Source organism: Convolutriloba macropyga, chromosome 10 (genome assembly GCF_964194025.1).
Source record: "Convolutriloba macropyga chromosome 10, txConMacr16.3, whole genome shotgun sequence".
In the NCBI taxonomy this organism is placed as follows: domain Eukaryota; kingdom Metazoa; phylum Xenacoelomorpha; order Acoela; family Convolutidae; genus Convolutriloba; species Convolutriloba macropyga.
The window spans coordinates 44,598,732-44,615,686 of NC_134477.1; the positions used below are offsets into that span (position 1 = coordinate 44,598,732).

The window sequence follows — 16,955 nt, forward strand, 5'->3', positions numbered from 1 at the left end:
CATTGAAAAGCATTCATAATTAAAAGCGAAAAGAGAACTCGATAGCCCTAATTTCTTTTCGAGGAAACTTTTAAATTAAAAAGCATAACCGTTAGGATAATTACTTACATGTTAAAATATCAAATTACAAATCACCATGCGTTATTTGTTATGAATCATATAATAATAATCACACTAAGTCTTCGTGTATGCTTGTAGATATACAAAATGAAGATTTAAAGAACCAATTTGTTTTTTTTTTGAAATTGATCCAAAAGGAAACCATTTAAAGCGTGTTTGAAACTCTGCTCAGAGTTGAAAGCTCCAACTTGTGAAGGCGATTTGTTCCATTTCTCAAGGCTGTTTTGCTGTCAGAGGTTTGCTACTCCATTTTGTATTTTTTCCTTTTTGTATTTGAGCTAATTTGTTCGTAGGCTCTGCTTACTATTTAGGCGGCTGGCAAAACTTTTGAAGTATTTTTTACTCAACTGGCTTTTGAGATGAACAGTTCAGTGGGCAAGGCCTGATCTTGTGAAAGAATATCATGACCGCCGTAATTTGCAAATTTTTCCTCAGTAAGTTCGACGATTAATGCGCTGTATGTTTCTAGCAGTCATTCCTCACAAGAGATTTAAAACGAATAGCAGTCGCCATTTTACTTAAAGCCGAACTCAGGTGATGTTATAATAATTTTGAATCTACTTGTATACAAATGTAACGGCAACTTTGATCATGCTTTGTAAGTTCGACCTAGAAAGCATTATCAGGTTTTTCTCGGGACCTTATCTATTTATTAAGTATAGAAGTTCCATTTTCTCTGAATTTCGTGTCAGCTGGTTCTTTTTGAAATGGTAATCTTCTAAAAATCTGCCCATTTTTCTGAAAAGCCTTTGCAATTTTTATCTTTTCTCATATTGAGAGATCAAGCTCGTAACATCTACAAACTGAACAATGTTAAAAATGCCTTTAGTTTTTCCGTTCGTCCGAAGATTTCTTTAACATATAAGAGAAAAATTTGACGTCCGAGAACTGTTCCTTGGTGAAGAGCATGATTAATAATCATGCTTTCTGAACACACGTTACCACAGGTTTTTTTCACTTCTATTTTATTAAAGTTTATTGTTCCGACGCCTCTTGAGGGGGGGGGGACTATATACACAAATGGGTTTTTTTGTTCAGTCAATGTTGGCCGATCGATATAATAATCGTCGAGAGTTGTGAGTGGTATCATTAGAAGGCCCGTCCAGCGTAGAATATGGAATTAGAAAGTTTTTTTCATTTTTCGCTTTTTATAAGTATTTCAGCTGTTTTATTCACTTTTTTGACCAAGTTTTCGTCAATTTTGACCAAATTTTCGTCAATTTTGCAAAAATATGTTAAAATTGTTAACTGTAGTGTTAAAGATTTTATCTCGAAATATAGAGAATTGTTCGATCCGAGTTTTTTGGCTAAAATTTGTGCTAAAAATGGGACCAAATTTGCTTTTTTATCCAACTTGCTTTAAATTTGGCGAAAAGAGACACCTTAAAACTCCAGCCACATTCTTTTTGAGCTCAAAAAAGAGCTAGTTGTACTCCAGCTGGCTTTGAGCGAATTTTTTGCCAATTCAAACTCGATACTTATACAAAATCCATTATTTGTTTTTGACGAACTGAAAACTTTTGTAAAGAAATGATGCATTTCGCAACCATTTCAAGAATTGAGTGTTTTTAGACGCGCAGCAACATCTGCGCTGATCTTGATCTGACTATGGATCCTTACGACAACCATTTTTTAGATATTAATGGCACGCGAACTTTTTTTGAAAAAATTTCCGCTATGTAAGTCTTTCAAAATCAGGGCTCAATTAATGGCAGATACTATTTTTAAAAAGTGAGACCCAACGAGATGGTTTCAGAGTTAAGCTCATGGTTTTTATGGCTGCGACAAATTGTTTTCGTAAAAATTTTATGTTTTTTCGTTTTGCTTTCATTTCATTTCTTATACTTTTGCTAGCCCAATGACTGAGTGTCCCCAATCATCAAAATAATTAGTTTTTAGAAGTGAACCTAGACATTTTTGTCTTTTGTTATCTGATGTCTGTTATGACTTTGAATATATTTGTTTTGAGAAAATAATGGTGAACTTTTAAACTTTGCCGCTATTTTATCTTATTTCTTTCAACTTCGAGCGTAGTCGCAATAAAAACAGGCAGAAACTGACTTCCAGTGATTTTTAGATTTATGTCGGTAACGGTTTTATATTCAACTAATTGTTTCTCTATTTTGGCACTATGCGTTTACTGTTTTTCTTTTATTTTTGATCATAATTGCATATTTTATGAGTTCTTTTTGTTTCCTCGTCAAATTATCACATAGATCACAAATCCATTTAAACAAAGGCATATTAGAGAAAAAGCAGAATGATTAGAAAAGGCGTATCTGGATAGGTTAATTGTTTTGGTGGAATAGTTTATGCTTTTTGGGCTGCGACACAGTTATCTCGCAAAACTTCTTTTTTATTTCGCCTATATTGGTCTTTTTTTCGTTGTTGTGCGTCATATAGCCGATAGCAGTAGATCTTAATTGCTTCCCCAGGAGGTATAACTCAATCTAGTGAAAGATTTCAATTTATAGCTGTTTCTTTCAATGACTTCCAAATTAAATTTAAAAAAAGTTTTTTTTTCATCTGTCTCCTTTTTGCTTTTTTTGTCATCATGTTACTCAATCTCATTCATTGGTAGTCCCAATTAATTTTGTTGATTAAAACATTTTTTGCTCTTGTTCATACGTTTTGACTGATTGCATAAGTTTTCTATCCTGTTCAATTTTTGGGTTTCTTCTTGTTGTCATGTCCAAGTAGTCCTTTAATAAAGAAGAGCCGTTTTTGTTAAAATGAAAGTAAAATGATTTTTTACAGTTCTTTCAGGTAGTTTCTTATATTTATGGTGCCTTGAACAGTGTAATGTCGTAAAATTGTTTGAAGTTTTGGCTTCTTTATCTATTTGTTTCTTTGTGGGCCCGTGACTTAGTCTCATTATAAACAGACTCAGTTGGCTCGCTGAGATGCTGAAACTTAATCCATCGCCTGTTGTTGTAACTCTAAGTTTGCTATGACTTTTGAAAATATGTTTTTAAAAATAAATTTGATTTTGGAGCTTCGTCTTTTTTAAATAGTTTTTCGGTCGATTTGTAGCTCAATCCCTGTAAAAACAGGTCACAACCCCTTTCCAGTGAGCTATAACTTAATCTTTATAACGGTTTTAGCTTCAAACATTTGTTTCTTGTCTTTGTTACTACCATTACTACGAGATTTCATAAAATATTAGATTTTTATCTATTTGTACATTTCAAAGTATTTTTGGATTCTTTTTAAATTATAACAAAAATCGTTGATTTTATTGGCTTTGAAATTTTGCGCAATCAGTTTTTGGATAATGACATGCCTTTATTGCTTTCTATGTAGAAATAAATGAACATTTTAGTGGTTTCAGTTGATATCTAATGACATTAATAACTGTGAAACTAATTGTTTTCAAAAATGGGAAAGTATTTGTGAACTTCGCACCTGTTTGCTCATTTTTTGACCTGTTAACCAGTAGCATTGGCGACAGGTCCCGTATATTTCTAATGAATCATAGGTTAAATTGTTTTCTTTTGGTTTTTATCTGATGAGAGTTTGATTTTGTTGTGATTTTTTCTGCTATAGACACCAAGTTGTTTTGGTCGTAAATAATGTTTGTTGTTCGATTTTTATTGTTTTCCCTTCTAATAGTCCTATTATCAACAACTTTCATCGGCCCTCTAGCGTGGATTTATTATATTTTATTGGTTGTATATTGAACGATGCGTTTTTGAAAGTTTTCTATCTCTTCATCATTTGGTAGCCAATTAAGTCAAGAATGTGGATGAGCGGGGTCGGAACATTATGCGCATACGCACATTAGCGAGCCTCCTTGTTAAAGGATAGTGCTGTTTATAGTACTCGGTTTGAAGATTAACTGTACCAGAAGGAAGTTTTTTGGTCGGCAGTGTGGCCCCGAAAAAGTAACCAGGATGGCAAACTTATTTGAAGTTTCAGGCATTTCGAATTCAGTAGTATCGATGAAAGTTTCTTTTGACCATTTACTGTGCAATAAGAAACAGAAACGGGTAATTTTGTCAAAATGCATGCCAAGAAAAAAGAGCGAAGAACATGAATTGAAACACAAAAGCATCTTTAGAGGCTATGTCTTTTTGTTAATAACTTATCGCTTAAAAACGAAATGCACGTGAAGCTATCGTGCGTATAGGATTGGATATAATTGTAGGGTCTAGATTTTGATAATGTCGACAGCTGACGTCCGGAAACATGATTGAAGTCAGCGTGACGCATGCCAATTCTTTTTGCAAGACTAATCAAGGGATCTCTAGACCATGTAGAAAAGATGATCAAAGGCAGACAGATAACTGACTAGATTTAAAGTCACCATTAGAACAATGCCACTGTGTAGAGAAATATATTTCTTCTTTGACCCTTTCGGTCAAAATAGTCTCATTGGTACAGTATAGAGCGTGTTACCAACAAGATAGTGCCTTTAAAAACTCCCGCAAAATTGACAATGACAAAAATGGAAATAAACACAAGTGATAGCAACAACGATTTGATTCGGTAGCTAAGCCATGATTTAATAAAACCCTTTCAATAGTTACTCAATTTTTCCAACCGACTTCTGGGCTTCCACGACAGAGCGTTTACGCCAACTATGCTTGGTTTTGAAAAGATTGCGGATCTAAAATTTGTTTATCGAATGATAATCAAAAAAATAATTCTGTTGTTACCCAAAGCAGTTGAAAATCGAATTTGAAAAAACCCTATGTGCAAAATAAGTAACAAGGGAACAAAAAATAGTGTTTGTAATTAAATGTATAGGAACTTTGAACGAGAAAATCAGTCTACTAACAAGCTCCTCTGTTCTAGCAAGCGAAAGCGGAGTTAGACGCAGTGGAACCCAAACTGCAAGCAGCTATCCAATCTCTGGACCAGCTGAACAAAACGGACATTTCAGAGGTCAGAGTCTACAACAATCCTCCAGTGTTGGTGCTCAAGGTAAACTATCATTCCTATAGATCAGAATATTTTACAATGATCTATAATTACATACTAGGAAACGAATTCCTCTTAAAACAATCTAAAGAAACTAAGGGTCAGTAAAATAACTCTTCAGTTTATGCTTCATTTCGTTCAATGTTCTTGGAAAGAGATTACTAGACTGTTTTCGACCTATTTGAATGTGTCTCAAGCGCTGATTGTACCAATGCAGTGTACTTTTTATTCAGAGTTTGGAAATTCAAATCTAATCTAATCTAATGTTTTGTAGCTTTTGTTTATATCGAGACCAAATGTTCCACCTGATGTTATACGTTGCAGTTTTGTTAGTTGATATTTCTAGCTTACTTTTCATACAATTAAGCTTGTACCAGAGGGAAACTCTAATATAACATCATTGTTTGCTTGCATAAAATGACCACCTCTACTTTAAAAACATAGATCATTTTTGGTTATAGGAAATAATGATCAGTTTCTACATCAGGCAATTATTTCAAGGTTATGAGTGCAGTTTGCTGTCTCCTTCAAAAAACTCCCAACTGGCCCACAGCAAAACTACTTCTGGGTGACCCTGGATTTGTGGACCAATTGGTTGCACTGGACAGTAACAAATTGCCAGACAGGGTGTTTAAAAACCTGGAAAAGTACACACGAAGTTTAGATTTTACCCCCGAAAATGTGAAGAAAGTATCATTGGCCTGTATGTCCATCTGCAATTGGGTATTGGCTATGGAAAGTCATTACAGAGTTATCAAGGTAAACTTCACATTAGGTTTTCATAATTGCTTTGGGGTTTGAAAAACGTATCTTTTTCTATTTGTGACTACCCCCACTTAGTATATATTGTGTATATTGGTGTATATTATATGTGGCCCCAAAGCGTACGAGCTACATTAACTCATAACAAAGTTTGATTGATTAAAAAGTCAGAACATGACTTAAAATTAGCTGAAAAAGAGGTAACGCAAGTCGTATCTTGCAGCGATTCAAAAAAACCAATTTTCAATAAAATTTTCAACTTGTACTCCGTTTGCGACGATCTTTTGCTCTTTATAATAATAAATTCATTCACAATCCAAATGCAGAGAAAATTACTGGAGGAAGATTTTTAAAAAAGATTGCTGCCTAAAATTTGATCGACGTTCAAATGGTTGATAAAGTTGATGAAGGTAAAATGAATTAAATCCCACAGAATTCCGGTAACATGTTGCATCTAAAGAATCAGAGTAATATTAGAAGAAATAGATAATTTTGGTTGCCATCCTGCTGGAAAATATATAAATATTCGTTTATTTTAAAAAAGATTGCTGCCCTAAATTTGATCGACGTTCAAATGGTTGATAAAGTTGATGAAGGTAAAATGAATTAAATCCCACAGAATTCCGGTAACATGTTGCATCTAAAGAATCAGAGTAATATTAGAAGAAATAGATAATTTTGGTTGCCATCCTGCTGGAAAATATATAAATATTCGTTTATTTTTATTTGCCGCTGAATTATTAAATTTTTTGTCTAAGCTAGTGCAAATTGTTCCCACAGATATTAATCTCAGATAATTGCAAATTAATCTAAAAAACTTAACGACTGATAAAATTAGAAGATAACGACAATCATGCACCATTTTGAGAGAAAAAATTGGAAGTGTAAGGCTTGGATGAAATCCTGGAAAGTATTGGTACTCAGATCCCCTTATTTGTCTATGCCCTTTGTGGCCCCTATATAAGTGGGTGTATGTTAGATGCAGCTACAAAGCTACTAGCTATATCACTTCATAAAAAAGTAGCTTGGTTAGATCTGGGAGCTTTGATGTTATTTGCGAATCCTGTAACTCTTGGCTTTGGCGTACATTTTAAGAAAACCAAAAATATGAATTTAAATGAAAAATTTGTATGTGTAATTGACAAGTAAAAAACTTGTCTTTTAGATCTGCTATAAATCAAACGTTCGTTTTATAATCGTAATAATGGGAAAATAAACTTTTATCAAATGTTTAAGCTGTTCTTTGTTTTTATTGCAATTCTGACTTTGCAATTTTATTGTCTCTATGAGGTTTAGGATTATGGAGTGTTGGCCTGTTCCCGTTTTTTAATATTTTCTATTGGCGCCGAGAGAGTTGAAATAAAGGCTCTTTAGAACTGCTTCGTAGTTTATAGAACATGCTATTTCATCAGTATAAAAGCAGATGTTTGTGAGACAATAATACAGAAACAGCATCTGTTTTGTATCGACACCCATTTTAGTGACTGTTAACTTCGATGCGCCCAAGTTCACCCAATATTTTTACACAGTGAAGTGCTATGCAAAAACATATAATTTGGAGGTTGGTGCAAAAGGAACCCAGGGAAACATAATTGATCCGCGAAATATAGGAAAATTATAAGTTTCCTCTGAGGAAGAACAAGAGAAGCAGGCAAACCCAGTAGTGCTATGTTATTCTAGAAAAATCCTTGCCGTAGATTTTGAATGGTAGATCCGGTGAAAAAAGGAAATGAAAATTAAGTTATAATAGCTGATTTGATGATGACTTATGAATTTTTTTTAAAGCTACGTTGGCCTAAATGTCGCCCGAAACTACGAGAGCTGTATTTTATTAAACCACGTTAACACTCCTAATAACTGATAAAAGCGGAGACCGTAACAATTATGCAGAGTTTTGATGTAAGTTGTAGAAATATGTTTTTTTTCTGAATAAAATTCTTGTAAATTTTTATACGGCTGATAAACTTGAATAAATTGAAAATGAAGTTTCTGTTTATACTGTTATAGTTCTTGGCGCCCATGGGTTGTTGACTTATTGTTCGTTTTGTATGAATTCAGTTTGTGTTTTTGCACATATTTTTTATGGACTATAGTTAAACCTTTCATTTTAACTTTATTTCTGGTTTTAATCCGCTAACATGTTTTCGGTAGCTCATCAGAAACAAAAGTGGCTGTAAACCAATGACGCCGAGGAAGTTTATGATTAGCATTAACATCTCAGGGGCCAGAAAACCTAAACCTAATCTGCTAGTTCGTTTGGAGTTAACACGTATAGTTTAACCCCGGCGTTAATTGAATTACCTAACGTGGTATTCAGTTCAAATGATGTTACTATATTATCCGTGCCAATCGAAATCCGTTTGCCTTGTCCTATTGGCCCGATTTCTCTTGGAGTAAACTGCTCAAGAAGTCAAACATCGTCATTCGCATTCAAAACTGCTTCGGGAGATGTCAACTGGTGGTCTTATGTTCAGCGAAAGAACATAATCGGCCAGTAGCCTCTTCCTGTTTTGCTGGAGCCTTTGCTCCAACTGCTTGTGTCTACACAGAAGTTTTCGATATCACTGTCTGGTTGAACAGAAATGTTACAGAAGAATCTGCTGAGCAGGAAGTGGTTTGGCGTTAAATGATTGTTGTTGCTTGTCACGTGGTTGAGTGGACGATAGTGGCTTCGGATGTAGGAATCAGCCAAATTTCTTTTAGATCCGCGAGATGAGAGGGAGAAATCGTTATTGTTTTTGAATCCTCCTGTTACCGTTTCAGTTTCAATTCATTTAGTTTCAACAAGGTTTACGAATTTTTGGTAACAAATCAAAAACAAAAGTGGGTGTAAATCATTGTCATTGAAAATTTAATGATTAGCCTTTTTTATTGAAAAACTGTACGACCTGTTCTTAGTTTTTTTGTGGTCAATCTGTTATGGAAAGCATTTTTGTCTAACAAAACTCATTGTACATTTTGAAAGTCTCTTTATTAATAATACGACAGAACGTAAGCAAACGTTTGGAAAACTCCAGACATGCTAATCATTATCAAAATGCCTATATTTGCATATTAAAGATTTGAAAAGTGTTTCGCTCAAAATGATCGCTCGGGAGGCAGCTTTGTTCTATGGGCTATAGAAGTTAACGCGAATGCGAGAAGTCGTTCTTGTTCTTTTACATGTCTGATAACTTTTGAGGGTCCTCTTTTGTTTGAAATTCTACGAGACAGTACTTGTTTATACATTGCAAAAGTTGCTTTGGTCGTTTAGATGGTGCAGCCGAAACAAGCGAGAGTGAAAGAAGCAAAGGAGGCCCTCTCATTGGCTGAAAAGAATCTGCAACGGAAACAGAAGTCACTTAAATTGGTTAGCTGCGATATGTTGAACATCATTTGTGATGTAACTGATTGGTAACAAGTATATGATATAACATAAACCTTAGCAACCCAGGGAAATTAAAGCCCTGACACCTGGGCTTGCGGCCTAGTGATTGCAGCAAGGCTTGTTTCATGCTAAGGGTAATGTTCTACTTTATTCACACCGCCTATATAAGATAAACCCGTACTCTAGTAAAATAGTACACAACTCTTGTGGTACTCTAATAAATTTGTTGTCCTTCGGGGAAATCTCAAGAATTGTTTTTCATCAAAGCATAGTTAATTTAGTTGAGAATAAATTTTCTGATCATCCGGACTTCTCAATTATTTTTGGAGTGAATCTGTCAGCTTGCACTGATGAAATTAGCTTTGCATTGGGCTTCTGTTGGGCGCGTCCAATTCGCAGTACTCGTAAATTTCGAAAGAGGAGTTAATTAATATTATTCTACTAAAAAATACCCTAAGTTTTAATGTTCACTTTTAATGGCAGAATTGAAATAGAGCAAACTTTGGATCCACTCAGCTACGCTGATTTGCTAAAACATGCATGAACGTTGAATATTGCATGAAGAAAACTACTCTAAAATTTTTTCAAAAGATATTTGCAATCTTTAACGGCACTGGTGTGGGCCGATTAGGTCAAATTTTTACTCACCGCCGTCTACTACTCAAACAGCTGCTCTTTTTGTGCGCTCTGTTACAAACCGAAGAAATTTTATTGTATTGAAGATCTGTGTTTTTACGACTCGTAGAAGAACAAGAGGCCTCGCTCATGTGCTTCTTAAACACATAATGTTCCGAACTCGCTCATGCACATTTTTTTTCGCCGAATTGTCCACCATCGTTCAAAATTTACAAAGAATTTTTTTTCATAATTATGAGAGATTCTTAATAAAACAGTCTTGTATACGAAAAAGACGTGTAGAACTCTTAAAAAAGAACAAACGATTTGAAAGGTAGAAAAAAATATCATGTAAAAAGTTATTTGTAACCAAACAACAAAATTGAGATCCAGAAATCAGCCTCTATTTCTTTTTTCAACAAAATTGCAGGCAGTATTTTATAGGTAAAAGCTTCATTATCATTAAACCTGTGTTGCTTCTATTTAATTTCAGCCAGATTTCAAATAGATTTCACTTCTTTTTAATATGTTTATAAGGATTTATTTGCTCTGTTCTTATTCGTATGCTCATTTTTGTTTCAACCCGTGAAAGGTAATTGAAGTATATTATTACTACTAATAGTCTCCATTTATTTTTATAAGTGAGTGCACAAATCAATATACTGACCTTTGTACTCACTTAAAAATCTAACCCGAGATCAGTCAAGTTTAAAATGATCGGCAATATGATATTGAGGACGGGTTTTATTGTATTCGTCGATAAATTATCGCGTATAACCTCTTTGATCAGTCATCCGACTTTACTCACTCTTCAAATAATCCCTCCGATTTTGTGTCAGTTTTAAGTGTTAATGTTAGATCTCTTAAAGCTCACTTAGATTGAAGCGCTTTTATTAAGTCATGAGTCTCCTCCGACAATTTTTTGCTTTACAGAAATATGGTTATCCAATCACGATGATCCAAATGTTTAAATATAGCGTCGCTGCACGAGCTATCTAATCAAAAGCAAAGAGGAGATGAGGTCGTGTCGTGTGACGATTCAAGCCCGCGAGGGCGTTAAAAGTTTGAAAGAGTATAGCACTAACCTAGCAGAGTGGGCGATTGTCGCTTAGATTTCAGAGGTCCTAAACTGCTCATAGCTGTTACATGCGTCAATCCGAGACAAAAATAAATTGGACTTTGTTGAAGAACTAGATTCTTTACTTGAAGATAGCACCTCAGCTGATGAGCCTTTTATTCCTACTAGGAGTTTCAATATAATCACTTTAGCGAACAATTCGATAGATAATAAATACTCAAATGTTGTCAGCCTTGACTCATTTCATTTGTCGAAAAGCATTCCGACTCGTGTCACTGATTCTTCATCAACGTGCTTGGATCTTTTCATTTATCGATATTTTAGACAACTAACAATTGAGGTGTTGAAGAAAAACAGTTTTTCAGATCACTAGCCAATCAGTCTGAAGCTCCCTAATAGATCGCAAACAATTTGTTCGACTTCCTTTTTGCGTGATAGTTTGGTTTTACGAAACAAGGAAAAAGTGAGCGCTGATCTGATAGAATTAAGATGAGTTGTGCTTGATTTTTGTTGCAATCGCCAATGCTCCCTTTGTAAAATGAGTCTTTCTATTTGTTCAACCAAAGTATTCAAAGGATCAACAGCATCCTTGCGGTAATTAAACAAAAAGTTGGGCGTCAAATAAAGACGCCTAAAAGGTTCTCAAATATGCTGAAAAATCTTAGAACAACAAGAAACGAAGCTCATTGTCTTTGGAATCAAAATAATAGCAAACTTTACTACCTCGAACGTTTTTGTTAGGAAAAGGTTTGGAAAAGAGTTAAAGCAAGCCAATAGATCATTTTTATATAACAATTTTAAATCTTAATTGGAGTCTCAAATAAAATTTTACAACTTTTTTTATAATCTGTGTGACAAACAACATCATCACTATTATATACCAGTTCTGGTTTCTTTAGCTCAATTGGACCCAATTTATAAAAAAATATTCCGCAAGTTGAGTTGCGGCGATTAAAAACTTCAGTTAAGTCAATGTATCTGCTGAGAACAATTTCCTGAACTCAACTCAATTCTTGAACTGTGGTGAACTCAACTCAATTACTGATAAAATGGATATCAAGTTTTCCTTTGCTGACGACGATGTTCCTAATATTCTTTTTAAAAAAATTACATCACCGGTAACTCTGGAGTTTCTTACCGATCTCATAGACAGATGCTTTAAGGAGTGCAGATTTCGAATCCTTCCTAAAAAGTTAAGGTTATTCATCTTCACAAGAGTGGTTGCAGATCTATTGAAAATAATTGTAGAACAATGTCTGCTAAATGTTTAGAGTAAGATATTCGAGAAGGCAATGTTCAACATAGTTTATAACTTCCATAAAAAATTCCAATTTCTGTTTTGCTAACAGTTTGGTTTTCGAAAACAACATAGAAGATTTGATGCCCTGGCTTAATTTACGGAAAAGGTTTGTCTCAACGTAACTAAAGGATCTGTTGTGAGTTTCTTCCTCGATCTCCAAAAAGCTTTCGACACCATTGAACTCGACATCTTTCTCTTAAAACGTGAAGCTATAGGCATTCGAGGAATTGAATTGGAGTGGTTTACATTATATGTATTAGATAGACAGCAACGTGGTGTTGTTAACGTTTTTTCTTCTTTCTGGAAGAATATCCCCTGCGGTGTACCCCAGGCATTAGTTCTTGGACCACTTTTGTTTCTAATCTATTTAAATGATTTTCCGCAGAGTTGTAAAACAACAGCAGTTATTCTCCTAGCGGATGACGGAAATGTTCTTGCTATTGGTAAAGTCAACAATGCTAAACAAAAAGATCTTGAAATAGTAAGTAAATTGCCAACTGCGAACAAATTAGATGTTAACTTTAAAAAACAGTTCAATTAAATATTGCATCAATTGTTTTCAGTATGAGCTTGAAGCTTGGTGGCTATTGTGTTTTAGTAGAACCAGTTTGTAATTATCTTGGCGTTTTGTTAAATTCAAAATTATCCTTCAAACCACACATCGATTTTGTTTGCTCCAAATTAAGTAAACAATGCGACTGGGTCGCAAAGTTAAGACATCATGTTCCCGGTAAACAAATCATGAACTATTATCGAAGGAACATCAATCTGATCGTATAGTACTGACTTTTAGTATATGGCAGTTGTAGTTATTCATCTTTAATGCCAATACTTGTTTCGCAGAAAGAAGATTTGAAATTGATATTTTTCTGGAAAAGAAGTAATCATTCGGATGATATTTTCCGCCAAAACAACCTCTTAACTGTGTACTGATTTTTCATCTACGACTAACTTCAATTTGTGCTAAAATCAATCAACAACCATCATTGTGAAACCTATTTGCTCAACTTGTTTCACTTTAAACAAGAAAAACCGACAAAACGGTCTGTCATAGATCTTCAAAAATTTCTGTTAAAATGAAAATTTGAGAGGAAAACAATTTCCTACAGAGGTATCAAATTGTACAACATACAAAGGAAAAGCAACAATCTCACAAGTGATTTTAATTGTGCAAGTATCTTGAAAATAATTTTCTCAGATTCAAATTTAAATCTTTTCTTATCTTGAAAATAAATTTCTCAGAACATTAAGGAAGATTTTGATACAAAATGAGGAATTGTTTAGACATATATTTGGTCCTTAGATTTTCCTTTTTCTGATCCCTTCTTGCATCCTAATGTAAACCCATTCTAGGCCCTGATTCCTTGACTCTTCTAACTCTTCTAGTTTAGGAGAAATGACCGTTTCCTGATTTTCTGATAAAATAAAGAAAATGAAGAAAGAAAAATTGGTCACCGCGCTGGAATAAAGACAACCAAATTAAGATTAGCTGCCTTCTAAACGAAATATGTTTAGATTCATTAGTAATTTACCAATCGGAGTTGAGAACAATCAATCTGAGTTATAAAACAGTAGGAAAGAAAACAGTTGATGTTAAATTTTAAAATTTTTTAAAGATTTTACGAAATCAAATAGCGTTAATTAATATTCTTCATGCGACCTGCCGAAAAAATCAATTTTGTTTCAACTGAAAACTACTGAACTTTTTTTCAAATATGTTTCAGTTTAACTTTGAAGACTTTAATTAATGAAATTAAAGGCCAAGACAAAATTATGAACAAAAGTTGGCCAAAATTCAAAATTCTTTTATTTTTGTTTGACAACTATTTGTGTTACAGTCATGAAAAATAATAACTATTAATACGGCTTGTTACTGTGGTAACGTTTACTGTGGAACCTTTTAATAAGGCTAAATACTGAGGAAAATTACAAAAAAACTATATTACAAAAAACTTTTAAAAGAATATCTACGAAAGCATTAGCCTCAATGTAATAAATAGCGTATTCTGTTATTTGATAAAATAGTAGGTTTGTTTACAGCTTCTTAGAAATTCAATGAGACTCTATTAGGGTTGAGAATCAGTAACAAGACAAAAACATTAAAAACATTAACTTTTACTGTGGAAACTTTATTACTGTGGAAACTTTTAATAAGGCTAAATACTGGGGTAAAATTACAAAAAAAAAAACTAAATTACAAAAAACTTTTTAAAAGAATATCTACGACAGCATTAGCCTCAATGTGATAAATTGCGTACTCTGTTATTTGATAAAATAGTGGGTTTGTTTAGAGCTTCTTAGAAATTCAATGAGACCCTATTAGGGTTGAGAATCAATAACAAGACAAAAACATTAGAAACATTAACGTTTACTGTGGAAACTTTATTACTGTGGAAACTTTTAATATGTCTAAATACTGAGGTAAAATTACAAAAAAAAACCAAATTACAAAAAACTTTTAAAAGAATATCTACGAAAGCATTAGCCTCAATGTAATAAATAGCTTACTCTGTTATTTGACAAAATTGTAGGTTTGTTTAGAGCTTCTTGGAAATTCAATGAGACCCTATTAGGGTTGAGAATCAGTAACAAGACAAAAACTTTAAAAATGAGAAATATTCGTAATTTTTAAAATTTTATTAAAAACGCCTGGTTTCAGAATCTTTAGTTTTCATTAATATTTTAATATTTTTTGCAAATTTTGCTTTATTTCGATCTATATGTTGTCACTGATTCTCAATTCTGGTTGCCCTGACTTCAGAAGGTCTAAGTAAATCTATATATTTTTTCCAGGCAACAGTATTAGATCATTACTTGCCCAGAGACCAATCCACAAGTCTCATATATACTTTGCAGGAAAGTAACGAGAACAGAAGCAAAGTCAAGGTTCAAATGGCTGCCCTTGAAAAAAAATTAGATTCAAATTTAACTCTGTTTTTTTCTAAAAACCACGACAAAGCCAATAATATTCTCTTTATTAGTCCTCATCTTCTCAGCCGGCTTATAATGCAGTCATATTTTTGTTTAATTTAAAGAATTTTAGTTGTTTTGGGGCGGTAGTGAGTCGCTTTCTCGCTAGTGTTTTTTAAACTATTTTTCAAAATTTTTTTTGGTCTCATTTTTTCTAAGTGGTTCTCTTTTTTGTTTAGTCCATGAAATTTCTTTGAGATGTGTCTGAACCTAAACTGCTAATTATTGGTTTGACCTATCAAAAGTTTGCTTCGCTTTACTTTGTTTAACAGCGTTTTTAGCATTTTGCACGATATCTTTTTGCCTTTTCCAAAATAATTTAATTCGCTCAATGTATTCATAGTGCTTTTAAACATCAGTTGCTCAGCGAAGTAATCTAAAGTCAACGGAATCAGTATCGAAAAACAAAAGCAAAATAGAAACTGAATGAACCGATAATACCCAATTTTAGATGCCCGTTACTTTAACTTTGTTCTTATAAGTCTTAGTCATTATCTGTAATATCTTTGGCATTAATGCTAGCCACTGCATCATCTCATTGAGGAACAGAAAAAATGCATAAGTACGAAATGCTATCAAAACTTTTTGCAATTTAAAAATGTTTTTAAACAACAATCAATTTTTATCGTTGTTTTTCTGTTCCGTCAATCCCAATCGGTGTTATGGGAATCAATGGCGGCAATTTTTCTGCGATATACCGTGCATGTTTATCGGCTAATGGCTATTAAATTACAGAAATGTTGAAATAGTAACCTTTGGACCAGCATTTGCAAACGCTGAATAAAATTACCATATCGTGCATATCGTGAACAAAACGAGTTTACGCAAAATGTAGCTGAATTGTGCTAGAATGCGATAACCACATTTTTTGGGATGAATTTTAGCTATGACTAACTGGTTTTTTTAAAATGGTTTTTATTTTTGTTTTGCGCGATTAGTAACTATTTTTTGTATTTTGTGTCTGGTTTTTTGTTATTTTATCTGATTTTTTTCTGAATAATGTTTTGCTTTTTGGTGTTGAGAAAAATTGGATTACCGAGATTGTGTAAATATTTTGTCATATGTTTAGGTTTAATGTATGCAATAAATTTGCTGTTAATATTTTTATATTTTTTTAATCCTAAACTGAAACAATGTGTTTCAGTGCATTCGTTACATCACTTTTGTGACATTTTTGAGGCGTTGAAAAGAAGAAAAAATAGGAGAATAAGATTTGATAAATTTTCCAAATTCTGCTAAAAATTGGAAAATAATCTCTCAACACACGACTCTGGTGTCCCTTATCAATTTAGTATGAATTTTCTTTAATAAATTAATGTGTGTGCACTAAGTTGATTAAATAAATCATTTAACAGAGCTTAGATGTTTTTCAAATTGTCAAAAAATTTTATCCAGAAAAAGTTGTATCTGTGAGTGCTATAGAGTCTTTTATTTGGTTTAGATCCAAGACCACATGAAAATGTTGCAAGATGCGTATGAAGGCATGGTGCAGAAGGTGGAGAATCTGAAACTGGAGAAGGTTCTCTCTCATAAAAGGATTGCAAGAGCATCACTTCTCACAGATGCACTGGCTGGGGAAAAGGTAATGTGACAAAATGTAGGTCAATGTTCAAACAAAAATAATTGGAGCCTGGTGTTAGGAACTAGTCATCGAATCATTTAGCAAAAAAGTGCAGATATGATTGCGCGCGTGTGCTTTTTACGGTCAATGTAAACCCGTACATTACAGTCGATCATAAAATCACTAAATATTTTAGGATTTTTTTACTTGGTCTCCAACTCAGTGGACAAAAAAGCCGTCAACCTCTACGCTCTTCAAA

General features: G+C 33.5%; 1 protein-coding gene across 4 annotated transcripts in view; it reads left to right on the plus strand.

The window, feature by feature from the left end:
• LOC142348156 (dynein axonemal heavy chain 6-like) overlaps window positions 1-16,955 on the plus strand; it is a 193,017-nt gene that overhangs the window by 138,173 nt on the left and 37,889 nt on the right. For all 4 annotated transcript variants that reach the window (XM_075399367.1, XM_075399369.1, XM_075399370.1 and 1 more), the window contains 4 exons: window positions 4,918-5,046; window positions 5,545-5,802; window positions 9,059-9,154; window positions 16,577-16,717. In XM_075399367.1, coding sequence (XP_075255482.1) covers window positions 4,918-5,046; window positions 5,545-5,802; window positions 9,059-9,154; window positions 16,577-16,717 — 624 coding nt within the window. The remainder of the gene's footprint in view (window positions 1-4,917; window positions 5,047-5,544; window positions 5,803-9,058; window positions 9,155-16,576; window positions 16,718-16,955) is intronic.